This window comes from Podarcis cretensis (genome assembly GCF_951804945.1).
Source record: "Podarcis cretensis genome assembly, chromosome: Z".
NCBI lineage: Eukaryota > Metazoa > Chordata > Lepidosauria > Squamata > Lacertidae > Podarcis > Podarcis cretensis.
In genome coordinates, this window is record NC_137184.1 from 49,092,925 (window position 1) to 49,116,358 (window position 23,434).

Consider the following 23,434-nt stretch of genomic DNA (forward strand, 5'->3'; position numbering starts at 1 on the left):
GTTGGACTAGATGACCCTTGCGGTCCCTTCCAATTCTATGGTTCTTCTATCTCAGAAAGGGAGATGAAGAAATGGTGTGTGTGTTAAAAATGGTGGTTTTTCTGGTGGGGGGGACCCACCCTTTTGCCTGGGGCATTTTTTTTTTAAAAAGAGCAGAGCCAAACTTTGCAAGCTGCTAGGAACTGGCAAATTGACTGGCTGGGGAATGGACTTCCTTGGGAGGTTTTTTTAGGCATCTGTCAGGGAAGCTTGAGTGGAGATTCCTGCCTTGCAGGCAGTTAAACTAGATGGCTCTAACTGTTCCCCTATGAAAAAATTCACCGCACGCCACTGGGTTCTAGCAACTGGTATTCAGAAGCACTGCTGCCTTGGCAGCAGAGCAGAGCCATCATGGCTAATGGACAGTGATAACCTTATCTTCAATGTTGAAAGACCAGGAGATGAAAGCGACATAAGCTCCCTTGGACCTATTCTTAAATGGAATGGACTGAGGCCTGGCTAACACTGGTGTGTCAAGGAAACCAGAGAGATGGCTCATATAATAGCACGAGGGTGGTCAACATGATCTCTCCAGCTGTGGTTGGACTACAACCCCCACCATACCTGGCCATTGGTCATGTTGGCTGGGGCTGATGGGAGATGGAGCCTAACAACTAGAGGACTACCCCTGTAAGCGTGCACCCCCCCCAGCAAGCTTCTGCCTGCCCAGCTCCTCTTACGCTTCTGTTTACATGACTGACAGAGACCGACTTCAGGGGAAATGTGTTTTCCAGTTTATAAGCAGCTGCATGCAGCACTGATTGGCTGGCCTTCTGTCAATCACAAATTTTGTGATTTTTCATGTATACCTATTTAGATTACCAAATAGGCAGTGGAAGCACCAGTTTATGGGCCCCACACCTTTTAGGGGCGCCACCACAACAGATCAAAATAATATTGATACTCAAAGATCAAATAAAAAATATATTAGGAGATAATCTGTGAGAGTTCCCCTGAGATTTCAACTGCCTAGGGGCCTCTACAGGGTTTAATCAGGCACTAAGAGAAGTGGGTGGTGCTGTGGTCTAAACCACTGAGCCTCCTGCGCCTGCCGATCAGTAGTTCGAATCCATGCAACAGGGTGAGCTTCCATTGCTCTGTCCCAGCTCCTGCCAACCTAGCAGTTCGAAAGCACATCAGTGCAAGTAGATAAATAGGTACTGCTGCAGCGGGAAGGTAAATGCCATTTCTTTGGACTCTGATTTTCGTCACGGTGTTCCATCGCACCAGAAACGGTTTAGTCATGCTGGCCACATGACCTGGAAAGCTGTCTGTGGACAAACGCTGGCTCCCTTGGACTGAAACCAGAGATGAGTGTCACACCCCAGAGTCAAATTCAACTGGACTTAACTGTCTGGGGGTCCTACACCTTTACCTTATCCGGCACTGGAACTGAATACATGTCTTTACATCTATGGAGCACTCAACATGCATTTGGCTAAATGCAAAAAACAGCAATTGGATAGCCATTTACCAGTTGCTCCTAAGAATGGGGGAGTGACTATATTTAGCCATTTACCAGTTGCTCCTAAGAATGGGGGAGTGACTATATTCCCAAAATTCAGTGCATAAGAGAAGCCACTTACACAGTGTCCTGGAAAGTTGTGGTGTTCTTTTTTGAAAAAATAATAATTCTGAAATATAAATGCCTTGCATTTGTTAGTAATTCCTGTACAACAAGCCTCAAGGGGTGCACCAGCTGAAGGTTCCAAAATATTGAAGGCATTACAACCCCCCATATAATAAATGTATACCATCATATGCATCATGGATTTAGAACACCAATTTGAGTTCTTGTTTGAACACAATTTCTCCACATCATAGAACTTTTCTGAGGTTGCAACTAATCAACCAGAGACTTAAAAAGTAAACTCCTCTATTTATTAAATGTGTTGATATGGGTTCATAAAAAAACATAAGAGAGTTTTATATACTTTATTAAAAGATCCAAAAAATAAAATAAAATAAACATAACAATATAGAAGTAACATAGTAAAATGAGTTGCATTATGCACATCTCTAGAAAGCACAAACAAGCACTACAGCAATATAACTGTGGCAAAAAAGGAAAAGATATTCAAAGCGTACACCCTGTTGATAGCAGCTGAAGGGGTGACTTGTTGCCAGCTTGCTAGGGATATATCAGAACCATCTGAATCCGCATCACAGAGGAACCAGGAACCTAAATGCTTTGGCTGGCAGCCAGTTCTATGGGTTTCCATAAAGCTCGCTTCCATTTAAGTGTACGCCAGGCTGTCGCCAGGCATTCAAGCCGAATAGTGGCTATGCCTTCCCACCGAAAGCTATGGGAAGGAAAATCTAGACATGCACATACCTCTAGACGAGGGCCGGCAGCACATCATTTTTAAACCCCATTATACTCTGACTACATTTCCCCTCTAAAAAAATAAAATCAAACCCACTTCTTTGAATATATTCCTTGCAGTATAATTTTAAAATGTCTGAATAGCTTACTTTACATAACATCCAATAATATAAAAACAAAAAATAGGTACATGCTCTTCTGGATGTTACTTTTTCATTATCTGGAGTTTTGGGATCAGAACCTCACATTTCCCCTGTGTGGAAGTTTAAATCGAACTGAAATCAGGCGAAAGTCTTTGGGGTTTCCTCCTTCACAGATTCTGCTGCTGCCAAAGGGCTGTTTTGTGTCAGAATTCAAATTTCAGTCTGAAAAATCAGGGGTTTTGTTTCTGAAAACCTGATTTGGAACACGAGAAAGCAACTCTTGAAATTTTAACTTTCTAAAAAACAGCAACAAGGCCTCAATATTTTAATCTTCTACTTCTGAGTTTTGGGATTTTAATTGGCTTCTGAATTTTGGTAGAATTTTCTTTCTCTGGGTGAACAATTTTATGGCTGCAAACTTGGCACCTCTTGAGGTTTGTGAATTTAAAGGTGGTGGTGACCCCTCCACCCCTCCCATCATTTGATGAATGGCGATGTCATCCCCTCAGCTGCTAGGATACTAGAGCCATGGCAACAAAAATCGTTTGGCTTCCACCACTATCAAATAGCATCTGTGTACAGTAATAAAGATCTGGAACCTTGAAATTCTGTGTCAGGTAATTTCCCTCTGTTGTGTGTTTGGAAAAAGACCACTTGGTTGTCATTGTTTCAGTTGTTGTGTTGTTGGCTGGCTGTTTGGTTTTGGGGAGGCATGTGCCTTTCTGAATGTGAAGGTCACTAGCAAAAGGTTTTGTTTGGGGTGCCTGCCATGACACCCCTGGGCAGTTCTGCCATCCCCATCCTGAAGCAGTTCAATTTTAGAAGACCCCTCCCCCCTTCAATGCAACAAATAGAGACTTTCTAAGGCTGCCCCACATTAGCTCTTTATCAATATGCTTCTTAAGGCCTTTGCATAGGGGTAGCTTTGCCTGGGACGTGTGTGAACACAGGACAATTCTCCCCATGCTCCCTGAATCTTATGTAAGAGGGGAAATCAAGCTGCCCCCCCCCACAGTAGGATGTCACTTCCTTGATACTGGAATTTATCAAAGATAAATGCCTCCTTTCCTATAAGACCTTGCTGAGATGCATGTTCTCTTTCCATGCATCTACGTCATGTGCAAAGCTGCCCTTAGTGCTTTGGGCCATGGGGTGCACAGTTCGACACTGTGAGCCTCTCCTCCAGCATGGGTGTTTTAATCCATACTCAATGCCTTGTGGGACATCTTTGGGAGAAGAGAAGCCTAAGGAGTGAACCCTACACAAATCCAGAGTGGTGTCCCTAAGATGGTTGGGTGGTGCCTGGTACGCCTCCTTCTGGCAACTCCTGCAGCCAAGCAGGTGCCAAATGTATTGCCCTGCTTTCCTTTGGACCATATCAGTGAGGTCAAGAGGGAGGGGTCTTGCTGTCTGGGCAGACGAGAACCTTCACATACATTGCCCAGACTTGCGCCCCGAGGTGGTCACTTAGGTGCTGCTAATACAGCAACCAACCTCCCTCCCCGAAGGTGCACGCTTCCATTGTCTCTCAAGACAGATGAGGGTCAACTAACCAACCAGGCTGCGGGGGCATGTGTATCCTGAAGTGGGGCCCCTAGCAGTGAAGACGTGGCCCTAATGCCTATAGTGCCGGGCCTCAGTTTCCACTGCGAGTCTGGCCGATGAAGCTGTGCTTCAAGGGCACCACCTACGCAGGCAGTACCAGCCTGCCTGAGCATTCTGTCTGTTGATCCATAAGCGCCAATCCCTGTCCACCAGGACCTATAAAATCTTTGCCTTGAGCTTGTTCTCCTCCTGAACAACTGCCTGCACCTCATGCTTCCATAGTGGGAAGACAGGCCCACCTCTTACATGGCAGAAACAAATGCCTTGTTCACATGCCACCCTTTTAAGACGTGGCTTTGTGAACAGCATTACCCAAATTACAGACATTTTACTCTGTTAACTAGCGCTGGGACAACTTTACCTACTTTACTCTATACGCTGCCAGCCTGACACTCACTTGGGGTTAAGAGGGTATGCAGAAAGCCAATTGCCAATGCAGCCCAAGTGAAGACGTGGCTGTCTCTAGTCCACTACCCACTTACGCAAGAGAAGAATTTATACCACAGAACCACCACTCGGAAATCCAGGGGTACAAGGGAGAGGTGGAATACTCCTCACTGTGGATGCTACATCTATCAAGTTCTTCATGTGGTTGGGCATGAGCCTCAGCAAGGCAGCCCTTGGAAAAGTCACTGTGAAATCTGCACTATCCAAGATTCCTAATGTAGCTTCCCCTATCAAAATCTCCCCGCTGCCAGTGGGATGATAGAAAATTAGGATTCAAATTTTTGGTAGTACAGGCAAAGCTCTCTGAGGAAGGGATGAAGGGTTTGGGCCTCAAGATAGTTGGATGAATAGCATGAGGATTGCCCTGTTATTTGCCTGAACATACTGGGTTGTATCCATTGTTCGTTCTCGTCCAAGTAGGTCCACCAATTTCAGTGGGTCGACTCAGAGTAGAACACTGTTGAAGACAATCTTTTATCTGTAAGCAGGCCCACCTCCCATAATGTTGCATCGTCAGTCTCCAACTTTCCTTGCAAATGCCTGAGCATGCCCTACTATTCCTGAATCCACAAAGATCCTCCAAGGAAAACTGCAGGTATCTTTAATACATGCCAGAGTTCTAATATAATACATAAACAGACGCCTGTGTTGCAATACAGACAAGCTGAACAAAATAGCACAACACGATGGCCAATAACAATGGCACTAAACACTTTATAAACTAATACAAATGATCAGAAACTGCAACTAAAGTCTCTAAATCTTCACCAGTCATGGTAGAATAATTCAAAAGTTTGATATATACATAATCTGTCACCAAATATCGCCAGAACAGAGTTTCCGGATAACCAATCTGTTCCTTCCAATGCTTCATCAACCAATCTTGATCAATTCTTCATCAGACAGACTTGTAAGAATTAATGTGAGAAGGATGCATTTCAATTCAGCTGGTTAAGAAATTGAACGAAACAGATTGGTTTAGAGACTTTGGTTGCAATTTCTGATCATTTGTATTAGTTTATAAAGTGTTTAGTGCCATTGTTATTGGCCATTGTGTTGTGCTATTTTGTTAAGTTCTAATATAGCCAGGTGGGTGAGGAGATAGAATTACTTTTTTAAATATCTGGAGAGTCAGAGTGTGGAGGAGACAACAGGTCAACCTATGGCTACTGGCCATGGTGGCTACATGGCATCTCTGTTTAGAGTCTGTGTACAGCTGCGGACAATGGGCGAAGGGGGCTGTTCAACTTATGCCCTGCTGGTGGGGAGGCTGTGTAGGCTAACTGGCCCTTTGGTCTGATTCAGCTCTTCTCATACCCAGTTTGTGCGGGTGACAAACCACTTAAAAACCTTTGCTGGTGACCTTTACTATTAGATTAAGTGTTGTTTCCTATTGTTTGTGTGTTTTTCTTATTTTCTTTCAGAGCTGCAGGTTGGAAATGAGCCGGTCTCAGTCTGCTGTATTTTAAGCTATATGGCAAACTACGAAGCTTGTACAATAGCAAAGCAACAGCACGCGTTCAGATAAGTTTTATAGCAAAAAATCTCTTCCTTTTCAAAGCCTTAGTAATCTCTTTTACAAACTTCTCCTTGTATTATTACAGACTTTTTTTTAATATATTCAAAATAAGTTCCAAGGATTTCTTTCGTGGACTATGTACATAAGTGCAAAAAAGATGTGTCTTACACATTCGTACACCAACTGAATCAGTTTAACTGCAGCATATTGGTTTCTTCAACACTGTTATAGGGTCATTCCACAATATTTTTGTCTCCTTTTTATGTACAGGTTGTTTCTTCCCATATTGTCCCAGTTATGATTTTGATGTAAAAGGCTTTTAACGATATAGCTATGATGTTTGATTTTTGCAGTATTTTTTTTTAATTAAAAAAAGCTTGTTTAATTATGAATTCACTAGTGTTGAAACAAACAGCAGCACCAAAAAAGGTTATACCATCAGAATCTGATCAATTTCTTGCATTCAAAAAAATGCTGCCAAATGGCTGTGTAACCCCATTGGTTGCACAACTCTAAATCTGGGAATTTAATCTGGTGTTGTTGTTTTACAGAAGAATAAAAATCTTAGGCCCGGTACAAAAACCTATGGACCTTAGCCACAGCTCGTCCCACTGAAAGCAACACCCTGGGGATTTGTTGTGGCTGAAATGTAGCTCTACATACAAATTTCCTTTTCATTTTTGTGAAACAACACTATACCAATTCCTGATCAAATTCTGACTTGCGTTTTCCTACATTTGTTTCAGCTCTAGAGTATGTGGAAATAGAATAAAACCCCAGGAATTCTATGATAGTCTTTGTATCATCAAGGAGAAAAATACTGTGGAATAACCCGAACTCACACAACAATTTCTACAAGCTATAAAACCTGACTCTAAATCCATGTGTTGTAAACTTTTTGACTGAAAAAGTGACATAAAAGACACAAATCCAGCGTTCACATGGGACTTTGGGATTTTAAAAATATTCAGTCATATCTTTCTCCGACAGTATCGAACTGTACCTTAAACGAACCCATACTGTTACACATTACTTTTTTTAAATTTACATGTGAAAATTTCACAAATAATGTATACAAAGGTAGCCATGTTGTAGTTTTGTTGCCATAGCAACAACAACTTAATATAATTAGTTAACAATGAATCTATCATTGTAGGAGTTACATACAAAGTTACTCTTTTTGTCTGTTTGTTCTTAAACTGTAAACTATACAAACTAGTTATGGACTGTATTTATTTCTCTATATTTTGACATGCGGTTCAGTGTTGTTTTTAGAAGATAACTAAATGAGTTGAATACATGATTTAAAAATCTTAAACATTCTTAAACTCTCCTTCAAAAATCAAATTCATTAGTTACTAAAGATATATAAAGATACACACACACACACACACACACACACACACACACAGTGTGTGTGTGTGTGTGTGTATGTATACATATATGTGATAATGAAAACAAAATCCTTAAAAACTAACAATAAAAGTAATGGAAAATAATGCAACATGAATAACCTGTTGTAACCTAGTAACAATGTTTTCTTAAAACTTTATTTACAATTATTTCAAGCTAACAACTAATAATTTTTTTTCTTTAAAAAAGTTATTACAGTCTTTAACATACAATATATTCTAAGGCCTTAATCAGGCACATGGTAAGAATCAGATCATTAGCATCATACATCCTTTCAGGAGGAACAGGAAATTAGATTTTCCTCATAAAGTTGCACTCCCCCCCCCTTTTTTATGGATGTGAAATGTATTAGGGATTTTAAAAAGAAAAGGATAGCTCCAATTTTTTAAACCGTTCTGGGTACTAAAGTGTCCTAGAGATAACTGCTGTATTAAGTAATAGGCAAAGTTGAGAATGAAATAGGAGGAGGTCAGCATAATCTCCTTTCCAGATCTGATGGACCTACAACATTCAATATTTGCCGTTCAGTTTTTGTAGCTAGCTAGCTGGGCCAGGCTAGAACACAAAGGCTGCCATCCTGAACTCGCTTGCAGTGGTGGCTAAACTGCACTCAAGCAGTGACCCCTCTGAGGCCCGATTCTCACTTGGGGTTTCTTTTTGCCAGGCACACACTGGCTCCCACACCTTTCCCCTCCTGTGCTCAACAATATATTCACAGATATAATGGCCTGAGGCTGCAATCCTAGGCACGCTTTCCTCAGGACATGCCCTGCTGAAGAAAAAGGGGACTGACTTTCCCAGCAAATGTGCACAGGATTGAGCCAAGCACCAGGTGGTCCGGGTAGTTGGCTTCCTGATGGATCTGTAAGCTGCCTGGATAAAAAAAGACCCCAACATCAGTCTTGCTGCTTGCAGATCTGTTGTTGAGCAAGCTGAAAGATGGGCAGTAGGCTGGTTGCACGTGGCCAACAGCCCCCCTGCCCCCCTCCACTGGTTTCAAAACTGAGTTTCAAAATATTTGGTGACATGGCACAAGGAAGAAGGAAGAGAATAAAACTAACCCCACAGTATGCGTTCAAACTAGCCCTTCATATCCGGCCTGTGCGCTTGCACTTTCTCAGACAAGATGCCTTGTGCAAGGACACATGTGTGGAAGTGACTGGTAGATCTGATAATGAGGCAAGAGGAGTCCACATTGGCAAGCATGAGATTCTGTGGCTTTGCAAGGGGTGGAGCAGGTCAGCCAGTCACAGCAGTCCACAAATGAACTCTCAAAGTGCAACACGCAGTACATGGCAGATTAAAGAATATTTGGGAGTGTTCAGAAGTGGAGGATGTGGGCTGGTTGAGGGAAAGGTGGGCAGGGAGGGGGTTAATATATGTAGATACAAAAAATGACACCATTAAAAATGAAAAACCCAACCCAACCCCCTAACCAGTTCATATTAAAAATGAATAAAAATATGATTATGAAAAACCATGTTCCAATCCTCAAGAACACTTAAAAAACAAAATAAATGGAAATCATTTCAAGAATCCCATTGTACTTTAAATCCCTCTTTCATTGTTTTTGTGGATGTATCTAGTAAGTTTTAAGCTTTTCTTTAAAAACACCTTTTCATGAAACAACTAACCTCCCCCCCTCAAAAATGATCTATCAGCTTTTTCATTTTCCCTCTGCAATGACCCGTTTTACTCAAGTTTCAGCATTTCTTGCATATTGTTTGCATAAGGCTGAGAGGAAATGGGCACATAGACACTAAAAGCAAGAGAGAGAGTTTGCACGCAGGCGTGCAAGATGAACTTGGGATAAATTTAAAAAAGAACATATAGGTTTGTCGAACATGGGAAGCTTAGAGAAAGTTGCTGAAATTATACTGATTCAAACATTACACACATCTCTGTACTCAAATAAAAGATGAGATTTCTTGTGTTTGTTATTTCACTTAGAGTCACCAAGTAGTTCAGTGACTATAGTATAAAGAATGCACCTATCTAGGATTTTATAGTCTGTCGACTGTGTTTTCTTTCTTTCTTGAATAAAAAAGTCATTGCACAATAAGCCTTAAATAGTCCTACCCTTACAATAGCATTTTTTAATTAAAAAAACCCCTCCCAACCTCCCTGTTAAATTTGGTGACATTCCCAGTGCTTTAAAAGCCGTGCTTGTCTTCCCTTACTCCACAAAGTTTTTCTCTTACAACAAACACTAACTCTATTTTTGTAAAAAAAATATATAAAAAATAAAATAAAGTAAATGTTGTGGCACCTAAAATAAAACAGTCTACCCTGAAGACGTATCACTGCACCTCTGTATTAGAAAGAGTGCCTGCGTGTCCATGTGTGCAGGTGTTAAGTTTATCTGTGGTGTGTTCAGGGGTGCAAGGATTGAAGCATTGCGTGTGGTTCTGGTGCCTGGTGCCTGGGGAGTGATGCCTGGCTTGCTGTGGTAGCCAGCAGGGAGGCTTCTCCTCCTCTCCTCTGGCTCCCAGGTTTTGCAAAAAATACAAGCAAGGTGTTGTGCCCCTTGTGTGTTAGATTTTCAGTGCTTTAAAACTGTGTGACATGAATGCTGTAGAAACATTTTAGGCTTACATTCTGTGCACATCTATGCAAGATGCTTTTAAAAAATATATCATTCAAAGAAAGCAGGAGTGGGCAACATCGAAGGGGCAAGTTTACATAAAAATCCATTTAGAGCACTGAAAACAAACACTGAACATCCTTCCAAATTCTAACGCTAACACAATCATATATATATCTATAGAAGTGTGTTTATACATAGGTGTCCTTTCTGACTAGAAGAGATCAGGTATGTTCTCTGTTGAGGCACTGCCACAGGTTGTGCAAAACCCATCATTATTTTTTTAAAATATACAAATATTTTCATATCCAGGAAGTACTGAAATCCACTTTTTTCTACTATGTTACAGAGCTGGGAAACAAAGTCAGCAATGAACAACAGGTTGGCCAGTTATATGGTTATATATGGCTCTTTTTTTTTTTTAGGCAACTCTGGACTAAAATTTTCCAGGAATATGCAAAAGAATTTTGTACGAGATAAATGTGTAATTTTTTTCACCTCCTCCTGATAGGGCCTAGACCTTTTAAGACCATGGAAAGTAGCACCAAAATGACCCTTTGCATTTGTCTGCAATTGTTCACAACACAATTGTTCACAACACAACACATTTTTTTGCAGATATTAGATTTCATGGGATTTAAACTTTGATGAGGAAGCTCAGTTCATGGATGGCAATGCAACAAACCAGGCATTTAATTCTTCTTTAGTTTTTGCCACTAGGGCCACATTTGAACACATAAGATAATACATTGGCTTCCTGAACATCTACTGTCTCCTTCTAAACACTGTATTCACAGTCAGTATCACACAGATTAGAATCTGAATTCAGCTCCTTAACCGGCATTGCAAGGATATCAAAACATGGTTCCAAGCACACACCCAAAACAGTGACGTCTTTGGAAGAAACATCTGGATGAATTTAAACCAAACTATTTGGTCTGTCTCCTACTTTATTCTCTTTCCAGAAATCACTATAAGGCTGCTCCCTCAAGAGCAATCCCTGCTCCCATCTGCACAAAGATACAACCTAATGGAGGAGTGAGGCTGCAGTTTGGTACTACTTTCCTGGACTAAGCATGGGATGTGGAGATGGGCTGCTTACATTTGAATGGAAAATTTATGTGTGTTTTTCTGTTCTATATCACAATGGGGTCTGCATATTAGCAGAATACTTTCATCTCAATGGCAAGAAAACCTCATTTTCCATAAACTGGTCATACTTCTTGATGTCACTTAAAAAAACCCCGTGTTGGTAAACTTTCAAGATATGTTGTGCACCAATTGGAGCTTAAAGTGGCACTTAAAGGCAGAAATCTCTTTTGCCAGGTGCTTTTCTGCCATCTTGGCCTTGTGGGCTTGACCCTGTTTTGATCCATTTCACTTTACATTCCCCCTTCCTGAACTGACAGCAATTCCCTTCACAACTTTTGCAAGTATTGTTTATTTTTATTAATTTATTAGAGACTCCATTTTGGAGGGAGAGTCTATTTTTCAGATGGAGGTTTCTAAATAACTAGCCTGATACGAATCTATATCTGAACATTCTTGTCTCTTGCTTTTTTAAAAGCACACCATTCCTGTTTCCCAGTATAACATTCTTAGCTTGTCATTCTTTTTTTTTTAAAAAAAAGGAAAGAAAAAAGAGGAGAAACCCATAACGACCACAGTATATGAAAATGTAAGACATTATGATAATGAAAAACCCCGGTGTTGAGTATACTTGATAATGATGTACATCTTTTCTTCTTTTGTCTCTCCAAACAAATCAATAATAGACTAGGATGTAAACAAAACAGTAAGATAACACTTTGAAAACAGACAAACATTTATCCATCGAAAATAGAATAATAACCAGTAAGTCCACTGTGCAGGAGGACACTTTCTCTTGATGGTAGTCAGGAAAAAATATTCTTTTTTAAAAGTGTGTTAAAGTAAGATGTTATAAAAGTCTATTGTTATAGTTCTCTACTTACTTCTATGCCTTGTATAACAGACTGCTGTTTTGTTAATTGTTTCTCTATAGTGCTTAAAAAAAAGTTTGACATTCCCATGGACCAGTTTTTGGTTAACATGTAGGCTGCAGTAGGCTTACTGTAGATGCTGTAGAGGAGGAAAGGATGGGCATATATACACAGAGAGCCCAGAGGCAGCTTCCCACCAAAGACAGGAAAATCCAGTAACTCCATGATTTCAGGTTCATGATTCTGACATAGTTTGCTGGAATGAGAGAAAGCAAACAAGTGATAAAAGAGAGTCTCAAAAAGAACACAAGAGCCCTGCTGGATCAGACCAAGAGGAAGGGCCACAGCTCAGTGGCAGAACATCTATTTTGCATCTAGAAGGTGCCCTGCTCAATCCCTGGTATCTCCAGGTGGATTAGGGTTGTCCCTTCGTGAGAACTGCCAGTCAGTGTAAACAGTGTAAACAGTACTGAGCTAGATGGACCATTGGTGTGATTTAATGTTTGATGCTTAATTGTGTTTTTATATCTGTTGCAAGCCACCCAGAGTGTCTGGGGCAACCCAGTCACATGGGTGGCATAGAAATAAAAATAAAAGAATAAAACTGAAATGGGTCTCAGTCCAAGGAAGGCTGAGCCATGGGGTTCTTCCAAATGTGCAGATCTGGTTCTCAGTCTGCAGGAATGACTCTGGTGTGAGATCCCAGTGTGCCATGGCTGAAGGGAGAACTTCAGATGAACTTACTTTTCCGTTGTTTGCTTCTACATTTGTGACACAAACATGCTGCTGTTTAGTTCATCTACTGATAACTGGGATATCTGCAATGAAAATGGAAAAGAAGATTTCCTGTTAAAAGATTTCCTTGATACTCACCCTGTCTGTTCACCACTCAATCATTTTAAAGGAAAAAGTACAATTGGTTTGGAGAGTTGATAAACACGACCCCTAATCCCTGATGTCTAGGGTGACTCAGTGGATAAAATGATGGATAAATTATTTTCTTCTCTGGCAGCTATAAAAAAGGTGCCAATGTCTATATATCCACTCAATTGCTTAATTTTGAGAGGCCATGGCCGTGGACTTGCTGAATATTGCTTTTATGACATGGGTATATGTCTGCAGTTAGAGAGTTGAACAACCCACACTATTGGGTTCGAAACTGAAAAGGTTGCTTGTTTTTTTTAATGTTGCATATCCATAGGAATGCTCTCAATATACCAGAATAAGAAAAGAGTAAAATAACATCTTTTAAGCATTAGTATGCTTAAAATTGTCCCTCCACTACTGTAAGATGGGTGCTTGTGTCAATTTGTGGCTAGAGGCTCAGTATGGTTATTGGCACTCCATAACAAAGGGGGCGAAGAGGGAACTTGCTACAGCAAATCCCAAATGTGACATTTGCAATGCATTGAGTATACAACCAGTGTTATTATTGTCATGCATACAAGGACTGCATCTGCACTAAACCTTTCCCTAGCTCTTTAAAAAAAAAATGAATTTATGCAAAGCATTCTGGATTTCTGAAGCAGCATCTGGAACGTTTACAGTTTTGAGAGCAATTCTTTCTCCATTTCCTTATAAGGCAAAAAGATGGTTGCACCTAAATGCCCCAAAGTTATATCAGATTATATATATTAGAAGAAGAAAGATGGAACTTCCTGCTGACACAATATATATTAATGGTTGGGATGGGTGAGTGGAAGAAGCGAACATCTTTTCTCATTCAAAACCATTATTTATTATTATTTTTAAAAACTAATAGTTCTTTTTTATTACTGCTTTCTATCTGGGCTGAAACACTTCAAAGAAGAGAACCTTGATGTGATGCTTCTGTTTCAGAACACAAAGCAGAAGAGACATGAATGAATCTATCAAAGATTAAAAATAAACAAACCCCACATTGTAGCTCAATGCAATTCCCCAGCACAGCTCAGATGATCAGGCAGGGAATGCTTCTGTTCTTCAAGTGCTTCTCCCTGTCAGACTTGACCTTTAATGTGACAGGGTCCTCTTCACCCACTCCACCAATCTCCTACTTCTAGAACCACACCTACATCACCCATTCACCCAAGAACTTCATATTCCATGGGATGGTGACCCCTTACCCACAACTGAAGATGACAGAAGGGGGAGGGGAATGTAAATACTTCTAATGGCATGTCTGCTACAGAGATGCCACTGACAACACTCCTCGCAAGATGAATGCTCTATGTGGGCATTTTTGTAGAACTGCTTGTTTAATTCCATTCATTTAGCAAGAATTATATACTGCTTAATAAAATAATAATATCTCTAAGTGGTTTACCCAAAATGGTAAAAAAAAAAGTATTTTAATTTTTTTAAAAATGAAACCAGACTTTAAAAACAGTTGGCATCTCTCTGTGTTGGGAGACAATGGAGGAGTGCATCTTTGGGGGTGAGGTCAAGCTATTGGGACGCTTGCATAAAATTATCAAAATATAGACACAACCATCAGATTTCAAAAGAAACAACTTTGCATAATAAAATGCCTGAGCAACCAAAATAAAAACACCTTATCATGGGGGTGCTACTCATGTTAAAAGTCTCTACATTTGCACCTGTGGTCATGTGAAAAAGAGCACCCCACCCCTCACAAACACTCCCCCCCCCAGAGACCTTTAAAGAGACAGCTGTTAACTGTTGTGACTCCACATGAATGGCCTCGGCAGGTGGGTGCTGGGCAAACAGTTAACAAGGATGATGATGCCATGCCCCACTCCTAACCCCCTTAACTGCGAAAAAGGCACTCTGCCCCATGTGAGTGTGGCTCCTGCACAATATCTGAACATTGCAAAACAAAGCTATTTGAAAGGGCCAAACCTGATTGGCTGTAGCAGTTGCAGCGAAAGGAACGCTGGTGGCAGGTGATGTTGCTGCAGAAACAGTGGTGGGCGTAGCACCGTGCATCATGGGAACTTTTTTCAGTAGGAAGCCATGGAAGCGACATAACAGGAGGGCGGAGCATTTTGTGTAACCACGGTGACGTGTGGCGGGGCGGGGAGGGGAGGATGCGTGCCGGGGGTCACAGTGAAAAGCCATGGTGACGTCATGGGAGGAGACATCAGGGGAGGGCGGGACCCAGCATGCAACCACAGTGCAAAGCAAATATGGCAACAGGGAAAAGGGGGAGGGGAGGTTGAAAAATAAAAACAAAAAAGAGAAAAAAAGAGGGAGGGGAAAAGCCAATTACAATTGTAATTAAGGAAAAAACCAAAATATTCTCAACACTTAGTAAACATTTATAAGCAGAACAATGATGTATAAGACTCTGGGTGGGGGTGGCAAGTTTCCAAAGATGGGTGGGAGGAGAGCAGACAGCCAAACAGGAACCCCCCCCCCCCCCGATATTGGAGGCTGTGGCTGGTGAAGGGGCACCCGAAATGAGCCACACCAGGCTGCTCTTGTGGGTGCCATGATAGCCCTCCCCTGCTTTGAAAGGTTGCTGTCCCCCACCCCCAGTTTTGTGAATCTGAAAAGTTACAAAGCTCGCTTCTAAGCAAGTGCTTGTACAAGATGCTGCCACTCAGGCGCATGTTGTAGTCGCCATCCCTCTGCATGTCATGGCTGCCAGGTGCAATAAGCATCCTCCCCCTTCCTTTGATGCCAACTGGGCACAGCTGCTAGTTCTGTGACAAGGATCTCATGGGTGCTATTTCACCCTGTTTTGCCTGCCTGAGTCCTTCAAAAGGAGTGGAGGAAGGGTGAAGGGAGAACTGTTTCTGCGACATTATTAACACCTCCTGAAAAGCAGAAATAACATGGGAGCTAGAAAGAAGCAACATTGGGGGGTGGGGCTGTGACCCACTTCAAGGACCTTAAATAGACCACAGGGCTCTGGGATTTTGGAGAATGTAGACTTTGGAAAAGGAGTACGATTAGTCAAGTGGTGAGGAGTTTGTTCTGGGCTGTGGACACAACACATACGTAAAGCACCTTTGAAACACATTCTCTGCTCCCTCCCAGGAAGAATCCTGGAAACTGTAGTTTACCCTTTAACAAACTACAACCCCCAGGACTTTTGGAGGACTGAGAATGTGCTTTAAATGTATGGTGGGTAAACGGCTTCAGTCAGACACAGGAAAAGAAGCATCCTGATAAAATCCCCTGCAGGGTTTATAAGCTTGAAATTGCAAGGATAAGGCCCTCAGATCTGGTCTCTCTTGCAGAGTCATGTTTGCTTTTTTGCAGGTGGTGAGGCTGGGGAGAAGACAGCATGCTTGGGCTGGCTTTCAAATAAAGAGGGTTCAGTGTAGGCATTATTATTTTTTAACCTGCCCTGCCCTGAGGACATAGGGCAGGTACTTCAAATTTAAAGCAAGTTGTGTGTAGGATAAAATAGGACCTTGACCTAAAACATTGCAAGCTCTAAACTCCCTTGCTCATTTCTCATGGAGGACCTGAACATGAGTCTGGAATGCATCACTTTAAGCTGAAGAAGGAACGGCATCACATGGCTCCTCCAAGTCCCTGCCCTGTATACATGAAGGAACGTCTCCACCCCCATCGTCCAGCCCAGAAACTAAGGGTCCAACTCCGAGGGCTTTGTGGTAATTCTCTCATTGCAAGAAGTGAAGTTAAAGGGAACCAGGCAGAGGGGCTTCTTTGCAGTGGCATCCTCCCTGTGGAGCAGCCTCCCATCAGGTGTCAAAAAGATAAACAACTATACAACTTTCCAAAGACATCTGAAGGCAGCCCTGTATTGGGAAGTTTTTAATGTTTGATGTGCTTTTATTATGCTGGAAGCAAGGCAGAGTGGCTGGGGCAACCCAGTCATATGGGTGGGGTACAAATAGTGAAACTGTTGTTATTAAGAAAAGTAGTGTGTCGGGGCACAGGCTAGAAACTGCTTGCAGAGGTGTTCCTTCTCTATATGAATGAAGGTGCCTTATAGGGAGAGTCAGACCATTAGTCTATTCAGCTCAGCATTGTCTGTGCTGACTGGGTCTGACCAGGAATATACCCAGCCCTACACAAAGATGCCAGGGATGGAACCTGGGACCTTCTACATGCAAAACAGGTGTTCTATCACTGAGCTCTATAGATGAAAGAACAAGAGCTGTAACTCCATGGGGGAGCCCTTGCCTTGCACGTAGAAGGTCCCAGGTTCCATTTCCATGTGGGGCTGAGATAGAATCCCTTCCTGAAATCTCAGAAAGCTGCTGCCAGTCAGTGTAGACAATACTGAGCTAAATGGACTAATGGTGTGACTCAGGGCAAGGTTGGTTCCTATGGCTTGTACCCGACTAAGTTTTACTCGGGAGTAGAACCACTGAAATGAATGGACCCAAATTAGCCATGACTGGTAATTTCAGTGGCTCTACTCCAAACAGGGCACACATTGAATACAACCCTATGCTCCTGTATATGTGAGGAGGAGCGTTTAATCACATGAATCCCCACCCATTCACCGACAGTCTTCTTATGCAATTCATTACTTATTTTAAACATTCCTATCCTACCTTAATAGCTAAACACTTCCTCAGCAAGAGATGTACAAAATGTCAGCTAAAGCAAGGGGTGTGTGAGTGGAAAACTAAATGCAACATTGAGTCCCATAAAATGCCATTCCATAAAGCAACAACATTAAAAGAAAAAAGCAGCATCAGATTTACTAATCACGGAATGCTGGTTGCAAGATCAATAATCTACTTTTTAAAGGCCATATCAGCACATCCTCCTCTCCCCTCACCTGGCTCCTTTCTCCCCTTCCTATGATAGTCAAGAAGAGTTTAAAAAGTTGCATGCGTTTAAAAGAAATATTTGCAAGCCGATAACAGGCTCCCCTTTCACCCCAGGAAACGTGGCACTGATGTGTCATTTGACCCAAAAGACAACGCAGAGGAGGAGGAGGTGGAGGAGGAAGAGGTTAAACTATTGCCTTTGTCACAGAACCAGCATGGATGCTAAGAATTGACCCTATTCAAGTTGGCTTATTAAAAGGGGCTTTGTCAAATGGTCTAGTTGATTGATTAGGCTTTCAATTGAACCATCCTATTCAGGTTGGTTCATTTAAAGCGTTTTGCCAAACAGTCTCCTATTTCAGATTTTTAGGTTGAAAATGGGGCTTTCAGGGAAATAGAAATATTCTCTGAATAACCTCCTAGCTAGGAGAATATCCCCATTTATTGTCTACTGCCACTGTTTCCCCTACCTGCTACCATTTGGCAGGATCCTCCCAACAATCTACTTCTTCCCAGCCAACCATGGATCACACAAGAAACAGGATGGTGCCAATCAGGAATCACCAGGTGAACCAGACAACATCATGCTGCCATGCCGCCAATCGAATTTGGCTAAGCGATGATGTCACTGAGGGTGGATTCAGCCAATTGGGAGAGACAGCAAGAGGGCAACATAAAAGGTTAGGCTGGCATTTTTGTGGGCACTGCCAAAAAGGAAGAGGGAGGTATTTTTTGACACTGGTTTTGACTCTGCCCTACTTATTAGTCATTGAATTTGCCACACTGCATGGACGTGAAAAGGGATATGACCATTTCAGCCTTTAAGACAACAGCAGATCATGACACATGGCATGGCATCACACCATGCTTCCCGTCCCCCCCCCCCCCAGCAACACAGTGGATCACAATGGCCTCATTCAGCTTAGCAAAAGTTTAAGTTTGTGGAGAAAGACCTACCAACGCTTGCTGTGGGAGTCATGCACAGCACAGACCCTGCGTACCCATGCAGTGAAGCGTGGAGAGATGAACAGAAGGGACATTTCATTAGTGAAGCAGTTAATGTGTTAACATACAAAAACTCTTTCTAAAAGAAAAAGGAGATTATCCTCCATTGCTGCTACTGCTGCATCTACTGCCAACACAAATGTAAAATTAAAGATTCACCGTGACTGAACCAGATCTTATAGTTCAGCCTTTACAAGATCAAGGCAAATGTGAACAATCCTTGGATTCTTGACAGCCAGCTGTGCTTGGATGAGTTTCAAACTCGCACACCCAGAGCTCTTCTTGTTGGTGCTGCCACTGGGACAGCCCAATTGGCAGTTACCCATGACATGGCCTTTTCAGTTGTGGTTTCCTGGTAGCACAATGCCCTCCCTGGTAAGGTGCGCCAGTCTCTCTCAGTAATGACTTCCAGGAGGAATTTGAAAGTGTCCTTCTTACCCAGGCACATGGTGGCTGAAATATACTGTTCCTGGCAACCCTGAGATCACTGGATGAGATAAGGTTTTTAGTTGTAATGGTTTTTAGGATGGTTTTAATTGAAACTGTTTTTAAACTCTAGCTGTTTTTAGAATGTTTTAATTGTTTTAAAACAGTTAAAAAAGCATCAGCCAATGATAACAGCTGTGGATGCATTTGCTACTCTAGGTTCCTTCAGAAAGAAGGGTGGGATAGAAATTCAATAAATAAACCAGTAAGATCATGGATCATATTGTAACTGATCAGAACTGTGAAGCTGGAAGGCACCACAAGGAACATCTAGTCCAACCCCCTGCAATGCAGAAATCTTTTGTCCAACATGAGGCTCGAACCCACAACCCTGAGATTAAGAGCCTCATGCTCTACCGACTGAGCTATCCCAATTTGGCCCACTTCCTTTCCAGGGCATGCTTGTGTGTGTGACTCATTGACACAAGACTTTGTGAAGGGCAGTGCTTCCCACAGAAAGCATAGTGTCAGTAGAGGTAAAATGTACATTCATTGCAATGCCCACTTTTGCCTCTGGCCCCGCCCACCATAGGCATGTGCCCTCAGAAGGTTACGCAGCCCCCCCACAGGCTGAAAAAGGTTCCCCACTCCTGTCCTATGGGAAAATGAGCAGGCAAGCCTAATAGTTTTGTGGTCAAAGAGAACACAGCATAAGCTCATAAACTGGTAATGGGAGGCTTATCTGTCCTTGTAGCTTCAGTGGGCAGAGCACCTACTTGGGATGTAAAAGGTAAAGGTAAAGGTACCCCTGCCCGTACGGGCGAGTCTTGACAGACTCTGGGGTTGTGCGCCCATCTCACTTAAGAGGCCAGGGGCCAGCGCTGTCCGGAGACACTTCCGGGTCACGTGGCCAGCGTGACATCGCTGCTCTGGCCAGAGCCAGAGCCGCACACGGAAACGCCGTTTACCTTCCCGCTCGTAAGCGGTCCCTATTTATCTACTTGCACCCGGAGGTGCTTTCGAACTGCTAGGTTGGCAGGCGCTGGGACCGAGCAGCGGGAGCGCACCCCGCCGCAGGGATTCGAACCGCCGACCTTTCGATCGGCAAGCCCTAGGCGCTGAGGCTTTAACCCACAGCGCCACCTGCGTCCACTTGGGATGTAGAAGGTCCAAAATTCAATTTCCAGCATTTCTAAGTAGGGCAGAGAAAGAGTCCTTGCTTCAAATTCTGGACAGCTGCTGCCAGTCAGTGCAGACAATACTGAGCTAGATAGGCCACTGGTCTGGACTCAATAAATGGCAACTCCCTACGTTTGTAATCGAGCAGGACTTGGTTTTCCTCCTGCACTTTTGTGAATGGCCGTTTCTGAACCCAAAGCCAGCAGAACTCCTTTATGCTTTGGTTATAGCTGTTAGTCCTTAGGGCTGAAAGAGAGCAGCAGGGCTGTTTCAGCAATTGTTTAGAACAACTGTCTTCTATCTTTTTAATTTGTTAAAGTTTTAAAATATTTTTTAATAAATTTCAAGGCAAAAAGAAAAAAAAAAAACCCACGTACTCTTCAATACATAATTTTGTTTTCTGTTTTTCTGACTTCCCATCCCATTTTCCACTGTTATCTTATTTTCTCCCCTTTTGCTGCACCCTGTCTTCTATCTCATATATAACAACAATATTACAGTCAGCTCTAATTCTTTCTGTTGCTCATACTTCAAATCCTGTTTGTGAGGTCTTCTATCTTTTTAAATCCAGGTCCAAGATTGAGGTCTTGGAATCCCAGATTGTGGCCAAGATACACTTCTAAGCAGGCACACACTGGTAACTGCCCAAGAATCCAGGTATTGGCTCTTGGTTAATTTTGTGGAAACATGAAGGGAGAAAGAGGAAGGAAGAATCAAAGAAAATAGTGGGGTGGGGGCAGAAATTTGGCATTTGCTTTTATAGGCCCTGAAAAGGAAATAGAAGGTGATTGTTCTGGCTTTTAAATCAGTGAAGGGACAGAACTGAAAAGAGATAAATATATATTTTAAAAAAACAGCATCTACCAGGATTGGAAGACAACCCCCCACCCCAATAAAAAGGTTAGTAAATATATCTTCTGCCAGACTCTTAGGAACGGGCTTCATAAAAAGCACACCAGCACATCTTAGCATCATAAGGCATCATAGTTATTGTAGTGGCATTGTTAAAAAGCTAGAAGCTCCTGGTTGCAACTGCAATTCTTTTCCTTTTTTTAAGTCCAAAGGTTGTGCAAAGAGATAGTTCCAACACCAATCCTTTCAAAACAAGGCCCATTGCTTGAGCACTGGGAGCCAAACTGGATCCTCAGCCTCCAAAGACTCTCTATTGCCTCAGCAAGCTAACATGAGAGAGATGGAGCCCTAGCTGTTCCATATCCCTTTGTGGCAACACATCGTCCTCCTCCTCCTCCTCGTGAACTCAGCATCTATCTGAACTCCCCTGAGTGGAATCTCATGATTCATGCACCTGTCGCCATGCAACACCTGTGCAGATCAGCAAAATGGAGGCTGTGCTGGTGCAACTGGGAGGCGGGGGGGGGGGGGGGCGGGGCGCAGGGAGTTGTGCCAGCACAGCTCATTATGGGAAAGGCAACCTGCTCAGCAAACAGCAAAAGCCACGTTTGCGAAGTCAGACAGTTGCATCTACCCTCCAAGAGCAAGGGCAGATCAGGGTGCGGGAATCGTGAGAGAAGGCGTCTCACAAGTGCCTCTAAACGTAGCATTTTCCCTCCCATGGAAGCTAGGGCAGGGTAGTGGGAGGTAAGAGCCCCAGACGACTTACCTGTAGGGATAAATGTTGGCTGTTGCAATTGCATGTTTGCGAGGGCCTGTTGGTAATGGAAAACACTTGGGTTAAAGACTGTGGTGGCACCATTGTTTTTTTCAAGCGCTGGCCTCTTTGGTAAAGGTTGAAGAGCACCAGGTGGCAACGCCTGCAGAAGGAAATGGAGGGAACCAAATGTGGTGGGTCAAAGAAGGGAAATTGGGGGAAGGGGGGAAAAGAGAATAGAACAAATTTTAGACAAAGCAATGATCAAACAAGACATGCTGTGCGCTCTGCAAATCACCTGCAACTGTGTTGGATCAAAAAACCAAGGTGGGGGAATAGGTCAAGCAGACTCCAATGAGATAATCGTCAACTTCTTCTTCATCATCATCATCATCATCACCACAACTTCACAGAATATGCAGTTAGTGCAGATGGGGAAAGTGAAATTGTGCCAGTGAATTAAAACAAAACAAAACAGTGGGCGGAGTGAGTGCTCTGAAGGGCACATCTACATCTCAAACTCAAAGCAGGTTTCAGAAGAAGCTTTGCTGCTGCAGCTCAGGTCAAGAACCAACAAAAGAAATTACCGGCAACTTTCACTACCCCCAATAATTTGGCACTGGGTATGCCTGACAGCTAAGCAAGTTTAAAATTGGTTTATACCCAAAGTAGGACTGTGCCCAAGGGAGTAGGGGTAAATCAGGAATAATTTTATCTTGGTCAGAGGAAGACTCAGAAGGCAGTTGCAGGCAACAAGCATAGGGGAAAAAACCCAAAATAAAATTACCAACTAAGAAAGGAAGGCAGGAAGGTAGGAAGGCAAAGCAGCTATTAAAAAAACAACAGAGAAGATTAGCATAAGCATCATGTAAACTGAAATGCTAGCTGTGCTAGGGTTAGCTAAAGTTTACATGTATAAGCATCAGTCCTGTTCCCTGTGCCTATTTTGGGTTCCTGACATGATGTGCTAACTGTGTGTGCATTTGAATACACAGATTAAAAAGAATAGGGAAAACTGTTTCTCATCCCATCTGGCATGAATATAGGGAAATTATTTCCCACCCGTCAGGTGACTTCACATCTGATATAGCTCTGAAGTGACCCCACAACTGTTATTTCTACAACACTATTCATACAAGGACTCAAATATCCTCAACATGAGGATAAGAGAATAAAAAGAATTCTGGTCTGGATAAATTTTAGGGAGGAATTTGGGGAGGAGTACCACTAAGCTGGAGTGTGTAGGGGGTTTAGCTGTTTTCATGATGTTAAGCAAATTTTGCATATGCAAAATGCATAATAGATTGCTGCCTTCCCTGAGCTCTTGAGAAATGCTAGGCTTGAATTTTCAGTAAGGAAAAAAACATTACAGATTAAACTCTTATTTCAGCTGCCCAGGGCTTCTGGAACTGCAGAGAAACTAGGAAATGTTTGCAAGGGCAAAGCAGCAAAACTGCTAGAATCGCCTACCACTTT

The 23,434-nt window shown here is 42.5% G+C and overlaps 1 protein-coding gene across 7 annotated transcripts in view; it reads right to left on the reverse strand.

Annotated features, from left to right (window-relative positions):
- Nucleotides 1-1,960: 1,960 nt before the first annotated feature.
- Nucleotides 1,961-23,434, reverse strand: part of MBNL3 (muscleblind like splicing regulator 3) — a 123,268-nt gene continuing 101,794 nt past the window's right edge. For 3 of the 7 annotated variants that reach the window (XM_079962873.1, XM_079962871.1, XM_079962869.1), the window contains 5 exons: nucleotides 21,971-22,121; nucleotides 18,697-18,732; nucleotides 14,879-14,973; nucleotides 12,782-12,855; nucleotides 1,961-12,293 (listed from right to left, as the gene is read on the reverse strand). In XM_079962873.1, the coding sequence (XP_079818999.1) occupies nucleotides 12,799-12,855; nucleotides 14,879-14,973; nucleotides 18,697-18,732; nucleotides 21,971-22,121 (339 nt within the window). In that variant the 3' untranslated portion in view covers nucleotides 1,961-12,293; nucleotides 12,782-12,798. The remainder of the gene's footprint in view (nucleotides 12,294-12,781; nucleotides 12,856-14,878; nucleotides 14,974-18,696; nucleotides 18,733-21,970; nucleotides 22,122-23,434) is intronic. The other 4 variants (XM_079962872.1, XM_079962870.1, XR_013835037.1 and 1 more) reach the window with 2 other exon arrangements.